The sequence below is a fragment of the Phragmites australis genome, chromosome 14, assembly GCF_958298935.1.
Source record: "Phragmites australis chromosome 14, lpPhrAust1.1, whole genome shotgun sequence".
NCBI classification, from domain to species: Eukaryota; Viridiplantae; Streptophyta; class Magnoliopsida; order Poales; family Poaceae; genus Phragmites; species Phragmites australis.
Window position 1 is genome coordinate 5,054,379 of NC_084934.1, and position 14,770 is coordinate 5,069,148.

At 43.5% G+C, this 14,770-nt stretch overlaps 1 protein-coding gene and 1 long non-coding RNA gene across 3 annotated transcripts; both read left to right on the forward strand.

The window, feature by feature from the left end:
• The first annotated feature begins 1,223 nt into the window (after positions 1–1,223).
• LOC133890183 (uncharacterized) lies at positions 1,224–5,888 on the forward strand. The gene is made up of 6 exons (XM_062330646.1): positions 1,224–1,238; positions 3,664–3,774; positions 4,058–4,343; positions 4,456–4,517; positions 5,110–5,213; positions 5,411–5,888. Exons 1-6 carry the CDS (start codon positions 1,224–1,226, stop codon positions 5,886–5,888), a joined length of 1,056 nt encoding a protein of 351 aa, XP_062186630.1.
• A 5,745-nt stretch (positions 5,889–11,633) lies between these two features.
• LOC133890759 (uncharacterized) lies at positions 11,634–14,489 on the forward strand. Of its 2 annotated transcripts, XR_009904100.1 has the most exons (12): positions 11,634–11,674; positions 11,775–11,877; positions 12,004–12,124; positions 12,221–12,302; positions 12,425–12,557; positions 12,651–12,860; positions 12,953–13,303; positions 13,405–13,475; positions 13,587–13,648; positions 13,755–13,822; positions 13,912–14,083; positions 14,231–14,489. It is a non-coding gene; the product is annotated as an uncharacterized LOC133890759 (long non-coding RNA). The 2 variants fall into 2 exon arrangements; XR_009904099.1 differs by having other exon boundaries at positions 11,994–12,302.
• Positions 14,490–14,770: the final 281 nt, after the last annotated feature.

Here is a 14,770-nt window from a genome sequence, read left to right on the forward strand (position 1 = left end):
ACAAACGTGGGGTCTCTGCATACTATGGTACATAGAGGAGATTTAGGAATTCGACTATGTAAGTTTCAAGATCCTTCTCTTTCGATGCCGTTGGGTCACACACTCAAGTATTAAGGTAGACAAGTACGAAATGACCACTATCAACCTCGAACGTGCCGCATACAAAGACGAACTATTTGTACTCACTAAGCAAGTTGTCCAGATCTTTTATGTGCAAGATCTGCCAAATCAAAAGCTTCACGTAGTCCTTTAGAGAAAAAGAATTATTGTCGGAGTGGAGAATGTCATGGACGAAGAATAGTATAATCAATTTGATGAGTACCCTCTTGGAGATGACATCTCCCTTAATGAAGAACAACTTCCGACCAGAGCCGCTTGATATTTGTGCGTCGATCATCAAGAAGGGCTGATTGTTAAAGCTGTATGATGTTACTTTATTGTTATGTACCTATATATTGCAATGTAATATGTAAAAATTAATTAGTTATGAATTTAATATTTAGGCTTAATGTTCAAGTTAATTTTTTTTGTTATAGTAACATGAATGATACCTACACCATGTGATAGTACAGATTTAATCAGAAATTTATATCCAAATTTCTTCTCATTTGGAGTTTGTATGGATTATTTATAAATTTTGCAATTTTAATGATTTGTTTGGAACATCAATAGTACGAACGGTTCTATACTTAAAAGTCGTCTGTAATATTTATACAAATGGATTTTACTAAAAAAACTATTTATAATAATGATATTAGTACAGACGACTCGAAGTTATAACTCGTCTGTACTATTTATATAGACGGTTTTTTTTTTCTAAAAAGCCGTCTGTACAAATAATATGTACTAATGACCTATATGTACTAATGCGGCTATAAATACCATTTCGTCTAGTCTTCGCCGAACCAAGTTCTTTCCTTAGAACCCAAGTCGCCTCGTGCTCCTCCTTGATGACCATGCTCCTCCTTGGCTACCGTGCTCCTCCCCGAGAACTCCTCCGCGGTCGGGCCTCCTACCCGATGGCCCTCCTCCCTCCCCGGTGGCCCCCTCCCGGCGACCTCCCTCCCTGATAGCTCCTCCATCCATGGCGGCTCCTCTATCCTCGGTGGCTCCTCCCTCCCTAGCAACTCCTCCATCCACAGTGGCTCCTCCATCCCCGGCAGCCTTGATGTCATCCACTGTCGCCCCGACCGCGAATCCCGCTGCCATCCACCATCGCTCCGATGCCGCCCACCGTGGTAAGTAGCCATCCGCTCCTGGCCAAGCTATCATAGCTAGTGCTCCGGCTGAGCTGTGGTCCTCTCTTGTCCGTGATTTGCATGATTATGCTCTGTGATGCTTGATTAGGCTAGATGATGCTTTGAATAACATAAAAATGCAATAATCTAGCTTCATTATCATGTCTTGCCTCTACTGTTTTTGCTTTTGATAAAATATCTTTATGAGTATTTCATTTCCAGTCTTCCTAAATTCTGGACAATGCAAGTCTTGTATGGTATTTGCTCGATGATGATTAGGATTACTTAAACTGGGTATATTCTCTGAGTAATCTAGTATAGACCTGTGAATTCTCTAGTTTTGTGATTGCAACTGTTAGCACATGGGAATGGTTTAGTGTGTTTTGGCTCTGTTCTGTGCACCGAGATACACCTGGTGATTTTTTTCTCTAGTGTGCTACCTGTTGAGTTATTCCCAGGATCGGTATTTGTAACAACCCAAGTTCATAAAACTAAGAAAAATATAAAACTTTTTCAAGAGAATAAAAGAATTTGCTCAACTAAATAATTCGTATGTGTATATATTTTATTGCTTGCTTGATTACTTGTTTATGTAAGCTAATATAAGTATATAAGTGGTATATATGTTGTATTTATAAATATACATGTGTATATACATGAGAGAAGATAGAAAAAAAAAAAAAGAAAAGCCTCTAGTGTTAAAGGCCAAAGCCCAACTCCCCTTTTCTCTTTTCTCTCAGTTTCGGCCCGATCCAGCCAGCCTTGCCCACTTCGCTCATGCCGCTGAAGAAACTGAGCAGGCCACAAGCCATTGATGAAGCCCGACATGCATACGATGGAGAATACCATCTAGAAGCTCTCTAGCCTGCGTATAAGCAAGAATCCCGGTCGAGTACGCCTTATCTCCACGCGGATTGGAGTTCAAGTCAAATTTCGAGTGTTTGCCACCATCGTTCAAATCGAAGCCGAGACGCCCACAAACTCAATCTCTCCTAGGTATATAAGGAGCCCTTGACCCCTCCCCTAGAGCTTCCCAAAGCAATCCATCGGCCTAGAACCACAAGTCACCAAGAATAGCTCTTTCACCGCCGCCATCGATCTCGACCGTCGTAGCCCGGGAGCCGTGTATGTATGGGATTCCACACAGAGAAGGAAAAATGAGTCCAAACTTGTTCATCTTGCTAAAAACACCTAAAACAAGCATGTGTCCACACTGCGTGGATGGCCAAAGAATATATAGGTGGTATATATAGAGACGTGGAGTGTCATCGAGCAATGACCCCAAGCCTTTCGAGCCGAGCTCATGTTATATATTTTTTAAGTTTTTGACCACACCGACCAGAGGAGAAAATTACTTCTGATTCTTGCTGCATTGAACCAAATGAGGATCATCTATACCATTATTCGCGGCTCCCGCCCAGCGCGTACCCGTAGGCCACGTCGCCCCGCGCCTTTTTGCCGTCAGATCCCGGATCGCGGGCGTGTGCGCGCTCTGGCTAGCGCTGCGCTGGTTTTCCTACCGCGAGTGGGCCAGCGTTGGCTTCCCGTTTGTGAGGGGCCCTAGTGGGACACCTGCCGTGTTGCGGTTTGTTAGGGAGGAAAAAATCTGCTTCCCTTTCTGTGGTCCATCGCTCTCGCCTCTCTATTGTGTAAAAGGTAAGGGCGCATTGGGGTGTCTGGTCATCGCCTTTGTTTTCCTTGTCCGTGGTTTATCTGGGTGAGTTCTTGCGCTAGTCATCCTAGCCTTTGCTTTCGTCTTCCTGTGTTCCTATGGATGTTGCCTGGTTGTTGGGTCGATTCGATTAATGTTTCTTGTCTCTGGTTTATGAATCTGGCCACCGGCTTCGTTTCTTCCATTCGTGGTGTTCCTAGGTTACCTCTTGCACTAGCCGTCCTAGGTTTTGCTTCCGCCTTCGTACTTTTCTATGGATCTTGCGTGCATGTTGGGTCGGTTGGATTTATTTTGTCCCTGGCTTATGGATCCGGCCAGTGGCTTTGTTTTCTCCGTTCGTGGTGTCCGTGGGTGACCTCTTGCGCTGCCCGTCCTACCCTTTGCTTCCGCCTTCGTCCTTTGCTATGGATCTTGTGTGTTTGTTGGGTTAGTTGGATTTATTTTCTGGGTTGGGGTCATTGCCAGATGGGGATTCTGCGTTGTACATCTGGTGCTTCCTGTGTCCTGTGTCTGGATTGTGAACGTTCGTTGTTTTGCCATATGAGTATTCTACGTTGTGCATCTGGTGCTTCCTGTGTCTGGTTTGTGAACGTTCGTTGTTTATTTGGTCTTCCAGATCTAATGCTTTCTTCCTCTGGTTTATGGGGCTTCTTTGTTTCTTTCGTCTATTGGATTTAGTTTTTACGCTATGCTTGGTTCTATGCTGGATACGTTGTTCTGTGTTCCTCTGTTTTTTTGATGGGTTTGCTTCAGCTTCTCATTGTTTTGGGTGTGGATTTCGTGGGTGTTCCTGTTTTCTCAGCCCTGCTTCAGTCAGTCGGGTGGCTTCTTGCGCTGCCCGTCCTGCACTTTGCTGCCGTCTCTGTGCTTTCCTAGGTGTTACTGTTTTTTTTGCCCTGCTTCGGTCGGTCGGGTGGCCTCTTGCGCTGCCTGTCCTGCCCTTTGCTTCCATCTATGTGCTTTCCTATGGTTCTTGCCTATTTGTTGGGCCGGTTGAATTCAGTTGCTAGGTTACAATCTGATCGGAGGCCTGAGCATGTGGTTCTCTTGTTTTTCCCGGCGTGTGTGCGCCTATGCTGTCGGCTCTTCCGGTTCTCCCGCTCTTGTTGCCGCCTGTTGTGTTTTGTGGATTTGGTTTCATCTGTAGTTATTCCTTCCTTGTTGCCTGTTGGTTGTGGCGTTGGTCTCGGTTTTCCCCTCTTTTTTTGTTTTTGCCCTCTGGTTGATCCTGGGGCTAATTGTTCCATTTGTTTTTTTGGTTTCTTTTGGGCTGTTTTTGTGGCCTCGCTTTGTGCGTTGTTCTTTTTGGTTTGTTCCATCGGTTATTTTTTTTGGTTCGCCTCAGCTCTGGAGATTGGTGCTTGCCATCTTGTTCCTCTGTTTGTTCCTGGCGGTGTGGTCTTCGTGGTTGTTCCTGGCCTTTTCCACTGTCGGTAAGTATGGGAGGCGTTGCACAGGATTGGTGTTCTTTGCACTTGTTCTTGTTTTCGTTATCTTCTTTGTTTCGTTGCCTGACAGCGCACCATGGTTCTGTTCTCCTGTTAGGGTGGGCGCCTGTACTACGTCTAGCCGTTTGGTTGCATCAGGGCCCCTGGCCCATTAACAAGGTACACACTTTCCTTTCTTCTATCGCTACGCCTCCGTTTGATAGGTTATGCCTTCATTGTTCCTCATCTGGTTAGCGATTCAGTGTTGGTAGGACTGTGTGTTTGTATGGGTACCCTCTCATGGTTGCCTCTCTGTTTTCATGCTTCGTTGTGTGAGCCGGGTAGGCTACTCTGCGAGTTTAGATTGGAGATTATATTGCTTAAGTACGTAGGCGGGGTTTTGTTATTGTGCATGTTCGGTGGGCTGGAGGTTTGGTGGAGTCTGTGGTCTTTGGTTATCGGATTATGCGTACATTATTCTTCAGTTGCCAAATTATGGCACTCTTGCCATCTTGTTCCTGTCTTCTTTTTGGTGCCTACCAATTCGTGACCTATTTAGATTGTTATTCAGATTAGAGAATGCCATTTCATACTGCCTTCGCGGAGGTTTCTAAGCCAGGGGAGGTTCCCTGTTGGTTTTTCCTAGGTTCTTGTATGCGCATTGACGTTATCTGTGTATATCATTGAACCCGTGTTTGTGCCTTGGGTTTGTATATGATCATTGACTCTTGTTGTTCCATCTTTTTCAGAATTGGGATCTAGAACTGTGCAGGTGTGCCTGTTGTGTGGGGTTCTTCTACTTGGTGCTTTCTGGAAGGTCTGTTTTCCTGATTGGCTTCTGGGATTTTGGCTACTGTTGAAGCTGTTGTGGTCAAGGTGAGGTTCCATATGCATTTGTTCACTTGTTGCCTGCTTAGTGATTTTTTCTTGTTTGTTATTCCTGCTGGTTGTTGTGCGGCTAACTGACGTCTTTGTTTTTCCATTTCTGTTTTTTTTCCTGCTTCGTGTTTTTTTGGGGGACCATTGTTGTTTTTTGCATGCACTTTTTTCCCGCGATCTGCCTACCGATTTAGTTTTTTGTCTGGGATGTTTGTCGTGGGTTTGTCATATGTTTTTTTGTTACAAGCTGTAGTTAGCCAGTGCGACTCGGTGTCTGTTGCTTACTTATGTGAGGTCGCTGATGATGGAGCTGTACTAGCTGGCATTGAGGTAGAGTTGCCTCCCTTGAATGCAGAGGCTGCTCCTCGCCATGTGTTCTTTTGGAGCTGTCCTCATATCACTTGCATGGCCCCTTATGAACAGGCAGCATTCCAGGCTGTGAGCTTCCTACAAATGTTATATGGGTTCCTTGTGATCAATTATAGTTACCAGAGCCTTTTGTATTATAGGAGAGTTGCACAATCAGCTGTTGAGATAGCCGCTAATGCGATTCGTTGGGTGCATGCAGTTGGCTCGTTCATTTGTGCGCAGCCCGTGCCTCCTGCCGACGTAAATGAATTTTTACAGGTTTCCTTTGGTGACTGTTCTTTTGTCCTGTTGTGCCTTTACTGAGGTGCGATGTTTTCCCCCTCCTTGTTTCGTAGTCTCCTTCCCTGTGTAATACTTATTATTTGTTTAATGATCAAACTGATAAATAGTGCCTCCTGCCTTGGTGCGACCTTTTGACCTTGTTGATTTACCTCTGTTCCTGCTACCTTGTTCCTTCATCATGGTACAGTTCCCTAGCATTTTCTTCCTTGTGTATTTGCTTATAATCTCCAGAGAATATCGGCGGATGTAATGCCTCGAGGTTCTTGTAAGAGATCAAGTATGTTCACTCATTTTAATTGGTGGTCTATGCTTCTTAGTTTCTTAGGTGGATGGTACTTGATGCTTTTGGTTTTTGTTGCTATGTCGTAGGTCCAAGTGAAGGCTGTGTTGTTACTAATGTGTATGCGAGTTTCACGCAGCAGTACGTTGATTACCTTAGAGGTATATGAATACTTCTACCTACATGTTCCTCTCTGTGGTTACTGTCGTATGCTTCTCCTTGATTCTGTTGCCCTCTCTGTTTTGTCCCTTGTCAGAGTCTTATCGGGGAAGGTCATACTATGGTTCACCTGATTTTAAGTGTGAGCAATGCCATGCATTGTTTTGGTACCCGGAGAGAGTGCGAGGATCCACCTCTCCTAGAGCCGCAGCGCCAGCGTATAATTTGTGCTGCAGAGGTGGGAAGGTCCGGATACCCCCGTTTAAAGAACCACCCTCGTTCCTTCAAGAACTTATAAAATTCAATGGCAATACTCGATGTAAAAAATTCCTCGGAGATATCCACCAGTACAACTGTTTGTTTGCCTTTACTTCAATGGGTGCTAGGATAGATCATGGTATAAATAGAAGTGGAGGTCCATATGTGTTTCGTATCAATGGTCAGGTCCATCATCGTATTGGATCTTTGCTGCCACTAGCAGGTGATCCTCCACAGTTCGTTGAGCTGTATATTTATGATACTGATAATGAAGTACCTAATATGATTCATGCGTTAGATATATCATACAGGTTGGAAGTTGACTTAGATAGAGATATAATTGAGGGGCTGTTGTAGATGTTGGATGCTCATAATCCTTTGGTTAAGACGTTTAGAATGGCAATGGACTGATTGAAAGAATGTGATGGGGAAAATGTGGGTATTAGAATTATTGGTGCTTGTGAGGGCGATCCTGTTCAGTATAATTTGCCGGCGTGTGACAAACTAGCTTTGTTGGTTGTTGGTGATTTCTCTCTCGAAACCTACAAGCGTGATATCGTTGTCCATTGTTTTGATGATAAGCTCCAGTAGATATCCACGCTGCATCCTGCACTTATGGCTCTCTAGTACCCACTCCTGTTTCCTTATGGTGAGTGTGGTTTCCAAGTTGGTATTCCCTATGTTGGTACTCCTCTAACAAAACCGAATGCTCGAAATAAAATGACCATGCAGGATTACTACCGATATTGGTTCCACTATAGAAGACACCAACCAAATCCGTACCTATGCTACGGTAGGCTCTCTTCACAGGCCAAAGTCGATGCTCGAGCTTGTATTGATGAAAGTAGGTTACAATGGATCATTGATAATCAGCCCAAACTTATAGTAGAGCATTTCCAAGGGATAGTGGACGCTGTAGCGGATGGGTGTATAGATGGTGATGCTGTTGGTAAGCGTACATATCTTCCTGCCAGCCACACTGGCGGTAGACGGTACATGCTACAGAATTTCCATGATGCAGTTGTGATAGCTAGAGTCTACGGCCCTACAGACATTTTCTTGACTTTCACGTCTAATCCAAAGTGGCCTGAAATTACTGAGGCCCTTAGACTTGAATGTGGCCAAACGTATACAGATCGGCCTGATCTTGTTGTTAGGGTCTACCATATGAAATTACAGGACCTTTTAGGAGACACCAAAGATAGCACGGCCTTTGGACCTATTAACGTAGGTGTGTTACCTCCCGTTTTCTATTTTATTTTCCCCCTGCCTCTTTGTCCACCTTTGTTAGGTTCCTGTTCCAAGGCTTCTCCCTTGTTTCGTTGCCTTATGTATGATTTCCTTTCTCCTGTTTTGCTAGTGCTGCACGTTGTTGAATTCCAAAAGCATGGCTGGCCACATGTGCATGTCCTCATATGGCTTCGCCTCGACACAACAGTGCCTACACTGGAGCTCATGGATTCATTTATTAGTGCTGAGATTCCGGACCCAGAGGTTGATCCTCTTGGTTATGCTCTTGTTGCAGAGCACATGCTGCATGGCCCTTGTGGGGCAAATAACCCAAATTTCCCTTGCATGAAAAATGGTGTGTGCTCTAAGGGCTATCCAAAATCATTTGCTAATGAAACAAGAATCAACGATCAAGGATTCACTTTGTATAGACGTCCTCAGAATGGAAGATATGTTAAAAAATCAAAAGTTGATTTAGATAACCGATGGATAGTCCCTTATAATATGGCTCTACTAAAAAAAATTCCAGGCTCATATAAATATTGAATTTTGTAACAAATCGCATGTTTTAAAATATTTGTTCAAGTATGTCACGAAAGGCCCTGATTGTGCGAAGGTTTATCTCGAATGAATAAGAAAAGGTGAGGACACACCGTTGGACGCCACAACAAAGACCATCAATGAGGTCAAAGAGTATTTAGATTGTCGCTATATTTGTGAGCAAGATGCCTGTTGGCGGGTTCTTGCTTACGACATACATGCGCATGTTCCACCTATTGAGAGGCTGCCTGTTCATTTGCCTAATGAAAATTATGTCACTTATAGAGAAACAGACAACTTGGCTACCATAGTTGCGAACGAACGCTTTAAGCAAAGTATGCTGACTCAGTGGTTCTTTGCTAATTAGAGGTACCCACAGGGAAATATCCTGACTTACTGTGAGTTCCCCACTAAATTTACATGGGATGCCACAGCTAGAATATGGAATGAGAGAGCCCATGGTTTTAAGATAGGCCACCTGTATTTTGTCCATTCGAGTGCTGGTGACCGTTATTTCTTAAGGATGTTGCTGATGATTGTGAAAGGCGCAAAGAGCTACGAAGATGTTAAGACTTATAGAGGGATAGTTTATAGGACGTTCAAGGAAGCATGTGCAGCGCGTGGTCTTCTAGGTGATGACAATGAATGGCTCGCTGCTTTTATAGAGGCTGCTGCATGGGGTTCCTCAAGTCAGCTTAGACAACTTTTTGTCACTATGCTTCTATTTTGCGATGTTAGAGATGAATTCTCTTTTTTTAAGCAGATCTGGTTCTACTTGGGAGATGACATTCAACGCCGTATGAAAGAAGCAGCCTGTAGTCAGAGTTTTGTTCTTCCTTTAAATGAATTAAAAGATATGGTGCTTGATGAGATTTCTCTATTACTTAGCAAGCACAGTTTGAATATAAAAGATTACAACCTTCCCGCTAAGAGTGATAGAGGTTCAATATTTTATACAAATAGATTAGTGGATGATGAAATGTCGTACACTTTGGTTGAGTTAGAATTCGAAGCTGCGTCGTTGCGTAGCCGTTTAAATTCTGAGCAGCTAGCAGCTTTTACACAGATTGTTTCTTGTGTCTCTGATACCAAAGCTGGGTTTTTCTTTGTTTCTGGTTTTGGTGGCACTGGGAAAACTTTTCTATGGAATGTGATTGTGTCTTCTTTGAGAGCACAGTAAAAAATAGTCCTCACTGTTGCATCTTCTGGTGTCGCTGCTCTCCTTCTGCCAGGTGGTAGAACTGCTCATTCCCGTTTTAAAATACCCCTTAACATTGACTCTACTACTGTCTGCGATGTCAAGAGAGGCACCATGCTTGCTGAACTGATTATTAAGACATCATTAGTGATCTAGGATGAGGCTCTTATGACTCATAGGAAATGCTTTGAGGCATTGGATAGGACTTTCCGTGACATCATGGTTGTTGAGAGCACTGATGCAAAGAACCTTGTGTTCGGTGGTAAAGTTGTCGTGGTTGGCAGCGATTTAAGACAGATCCTTCCTGTTATAGAGGGTGGCACTAGGTCGGAGATAGTGAATGCTTCGATTACTAATTCCCCGTTGTGGCGTTATGTTAGAATCATAACACTGAAGACTAATATGAGGTTGGTGTCTCCTGACCTTAGCCGTGAAGTGCAATCTGAGATCGCTGAGTTTAGCAAATGGGTGCTTGACCTTGGTGAGGGAACCCTTCCTGCTGAAAAACACGGTGCTGATACCGAACCAGTATGGATAGATATACCTTTTGATTTGTTAATTCATACTGATGGTGACAAACTTGTTTGCATTGTTTCTGCGCTTTATCCAGATTTCAAATCCAAATTTATCGATGTGTCTTATTTATGTAGGCATGCTATATTGGCCCCAATGAATGAAATTGTGGATGAAATTAATTCATATGTCCTATCGCTTGTGCCAGATGATGAGAAAGAATATCTAAGCTGTGATACTATTTGTAAGTCAACAGACACAATTGGGGATGCAGATTTGCTATATCCCATTGAATTCCTTAACTCAATTAATCTAAATAATTTCCCACAACACCGCCTTGTTCTAATAAAGGGAGTACCCATTATGCTGTTGCATAACTTGAGCCAGACGGAAGGCTTGTGCAATGGAACGCATCTTATCGTTACTAATCTTGCTGATCTGGTGATTGAAGCGGTTATCATGACAGGGAAAAATGTGGGGCACCCTATTGATATCCCTAGAATAGTGCTATCATCACAGATGAACAGGATGTCATTCACTTTACAGCGTCGTCAGTTCCCTGTTAAAGTGTGCTATGCTATGACTATAAATAAAAGCCAAGGTCAATCGCTAGATAATGTTGGTGTTTACTTAAAGAGCCCTGTTTTCGCACATGGTCAGCTATATGTAGCTGTGTCTCGAGTGACATCAAAGAAGGGTCTTGTGATTCTGATTCAAAACGAAGATGGTTCTTGTGGATCTAAGACTAAAAATGCCCGCACTGCAAATGCTGAAGTTTTCTCTTCTTTACAATAGTTTCTTCCCCTCATTTATATAGTATATGTGGTTTTACCATATCCATGATACCTATTCGCCTTCTCCAGTACCGAATCTGTAGTTGTTCTTCAATTGCCAATATTGTCTCCATACGTTGTCCTGTGTACCATGTCCACTTCGTTTTTTTATAAGTCCATGCTTATCGTTTTCCTTGTGTCCTTGTGCGCTCTTGGTTGCCTTGATTTGCTTATGGCAGTGCATGGTGCTGGTCATCCTGTCCTGCCTATTTAGTTGTACCGTTGTCCCTGCAAGAACAGATGTCAGTCGTCTCTATGCTGAGAGATATCCACCCACGGAGTAGACACTGGGTTGTCTGTACGAGGGTGTCAAGGATGTGGGACTACCGTGGAGGGACTGATGATGGTGATGTATAGCATATTGACCTTGTCCTGTTGGATGCTGAGGTATCACACAGTTGCTCTGTTTTCCTATCAGCGATACATTCCCCATTTCCCTTTTGTTATTATCCCTTTGCTATCTCATGATGTGCCCTTCATGTATTGTAGGGAACTGCTATGTATGCTAAGATTAGCTTAGATAATATCAAGGGTAAAAAGCCTTTGCTTAGTGAAGGGAAGGTGTACATGCTGAAGAGGTTTAGGGTCCTCAACTCAAAGCCTTCTTACATGTCTGTTAACTCAGAGTTCATGATTGAGATAACCTGTCATACTTTGATTGAAGAGACCAATGACTACCAACCTACCATTCCGCTTTACCTGTATGGTAGGTTGGTAGTCATTGGTCTCTTCAATCAAAGTATGACAGGTTGGTGAAATCTACCTGCACTTGTTGGTGAAACCAAGCATTTTGTTGGTGCGTACCTGTATGGAAACCTGTTTGGTTACCTTTTTTCCATCGCTAATTACATACAATTATGTTACTACCTTGCTGATCCCTTCCACCTTTGTTACAGATGTCATTGGTCTGATCGCGGAAGTGGCTGATGCAACCCCGATCTAGCTCAGCAATCACAGCAAGCCTACAGCTCGAAGGACTATTACACTTAGAGACACCAGGTACAACATAATGTCCATTCTGGTCTTGGTTACACCCTTCCTTCTCCACCGTCCTGGGAAAGCCTTTGATATTCCTCTTTATTTGCTTACTTCTGATTTTTATGGTTCCATTTTAGCAACTATCAGATCAAACTTTATCTTTGGGGTCAGAGAGCTTCTGAATTTGATGCTGATGAGGTATATGCAATCGGGGAAAAAGACCCAGTCATTGCTATCTTCGTTGGAACGCTTATGAAATCTTATAAAGGTGTAATCCTAGACAGCTCGGTATTCTTTGGTCCCTACAGACTATTTGCATGCCCTTTTTTTAGAATTGCTTCCGTCCCTGTGATTTCCTTTTCAGGTGAGCATTCGCTGAGCACAAATACAGCTTGTCGGTGGTACAACAACCCTGATGTCCCTGAGACCCATGATATTCTGCACAGGTACCCTTTCCCTATCATATTCTTGCCTCTTTTGTTTCTTCTAGTTTATATCTTATTGGTCATCCTTTGGTTTTACTGAGTTGCCATTAGCTAACGGCTTTTCTCCTCCCCCACCCCAATAGCCTACATGGCAGTTTCGAGCCTGTGCAGCGCATTCCAGCGGATGACCAAGTCCCTGTTCCTCAACCTGTGAATCTTGAGCCACAGCACAAAACTTTAGAAGAGATGTTTCGCATTAGTCCATACGACTTCCCAGTTAAGTGTCCTTTCCAATTCTTATTTCAGTTATTCATGTGACACCCTATGCAGTGTGTCCTGCAACATCTACTGACGTGTTCCTTATTGCAGCCTGAAGGCTTCTGATGCACCGTTATTATTTCGCGAATCAATCCACTTGTATCCTGGTGTTTCCCATCGTGCAATTGCTGCACCAAAACTGCGCTTCCTGATGGAGCTGGATATAAATGCCCGCACTGCAAATGCACAGCCTCCAAGTTCAAGTAATGGTTTCTTGCTATACATATGTGTGCCTCCTACAAATTCTCGTACCGTCATTAGGTAACACGCTTTGTTCCTACATTGAATGGCGGTATATCGTGATTCCAGATATAAAATATGTTTGATGGGGACTGATAGCACATATGAAGCAGAATTTGTGCTTTTTGGTGATATGGGACGCCGGCTTGTTCATAAAGATGTCAAGCTGTTAATGAGCTCTTCCCGCACCTTTGACGCTATTCCAAGCGAAATAGCCTCGTTGGTTTCCCAAAAATACCAGTTCACAGTTATGTAACCAGCAAGTGTTTTGAAAAGCCACAGCGCTCATATGAGGTGAAGCACATCCACTGTGCCTTGGTCATCAAGCTACCGTTCCAACAATCAGAAGGTCCACCGATGCATTTCCTGATGAGACACGAAAGGCGGTTTTGTCAATTGCCTGTTCATCTGACCCTTCAGAACCACACAAAGTCCACCAGGTCGAAATTTCCTCTCTACCTCAGGTACTTACATTCCTAATTCTTTAGCTCTGAATGCCCTGGTCGCTGCCTTCTGTTTTGTGACCTTTCATGTGCTTGGCTCTGTTCCTTCCTCTATCTAACAGAACGTGAAAGATACCCCGCCACCCAAGGACTCTCCGAACCTGACCGCGTTAAAGAACAAACAGCCTCCTTTGTAAGTGTAATACACATGTCCTGTTTTTGCCAATGACTACCTACCTGTTTCAGCCTTTTAGATGATTGTTGATAACCGGAAAATACCCTCTTATTCTTTCAATGTTGCTAGCTCTGCTGATCACCCAGCTGCTGCCAAAGAAGGCAGGAATGTGTGCAGACAGCTACTCATGGGTGCAAATTTAACTGCCCAAGTTAATTACACTTTATTTAGTTCCTTTATCCCCTTTGTACCTTTGCCTAAATATCATGTATTCTACTTCCCTATGTTTTCATGTAGGGTTCAAACAAGCACAATGACTCTCTTGATGATGACCTGGGAGACGATTTGGGTGCTCCTACTACTAGGTTCCTCTCGTGACGATTTACACTATGCGTTGTTTCCCAGTGTTGTTTGAGCATCTTTGGCATTAGATTTACGGTTCCTTTATCCATAGGTGTCCACTTGGTTCTGATGGAGATGGTACTTCTGATGTTCCCAGTGGTGATACCGCAGCCTAGTGAGCCTTCTTTGAATTCCTCAACAAAATAGCTAGCGGTAGGTACTCTTCCTTACAAGCTCTTCACCGCCATTATTAGTCATCCGTTTGCTCCTTCTGTTACTTCCAGGTCTTTTAATTTCTTCTCTTCTTTCTTATTCATTCTCTATTATTATTTGCAGTTTAACAATCGTTGGTTCCGCATTTTTTGGTATTAATATGCATAACCCAAGTGTGCGCAACCCAGAGATCTAACCTGGTTGCATTCTGGTTGTAGGTACGAAGTTAATGGCCTGCGCTTTCATTTTGTTGTGGATATCGATCTTGGCTGGACCCTACCAGCCATGAACCTTCGTATATATAATCGCCTTAGTCGTTAGCCTCGCCATTCTGTGACCTCCTGCCTATGTAACGTAGCTCTACCTCGCGCTCTGCTAAACCTGCATGGTTCGGCTCCGAGCTAAGTGTAGGGGCTGACTTTTGAACAACCATTTCTGTAAATACCTACTCAGGTTCCTATCAGTCCTTTTGGTGTATATTCTTAGATTACTGTGATGCCTTTCATTTTGTTGTACATTCTTGGATTACTGCAATGCCTTCCATTTTGTTATGTACAGCCTCAAAAACAAACATTTGTCGTCCTACTTGTGTTTACCATACTGTTGAGACGACTATAATGCTCGTAGAACCTTGCCCTGACGTTTCAACCTCACGCGTTGGCTTCAAGTGTGGCCATTCTGACTTTTTTGTTACCGTGCTATACATTCATTTCTTTCATTGTATTCCTCTTTTCTACACCCTATTGATCCGTGCTTAT

What these genes read in the sequence shown, in the direction of transcription:
- LOC133890183 (XM_062330646.1), top strand. An exon ending in CCTGGCCTTTTCCACTGTCG is followed by an intron (nt 4,344 to 4,455) that starts GTAAGTATGGGA and finishes TTCTCCTGTTAG; the next exon opens with GGTGGGCGCCTGTACTACGT. An exon ending in TTGAAGCTGTTGTGGTCAAG is followed by an intron (nt 5,214 to 5,410) that starts GTGAGGTTCCAT and finishes CTACCGATTTAG; the next exon opens with TTTTTTGTCTGGGATGTTTG.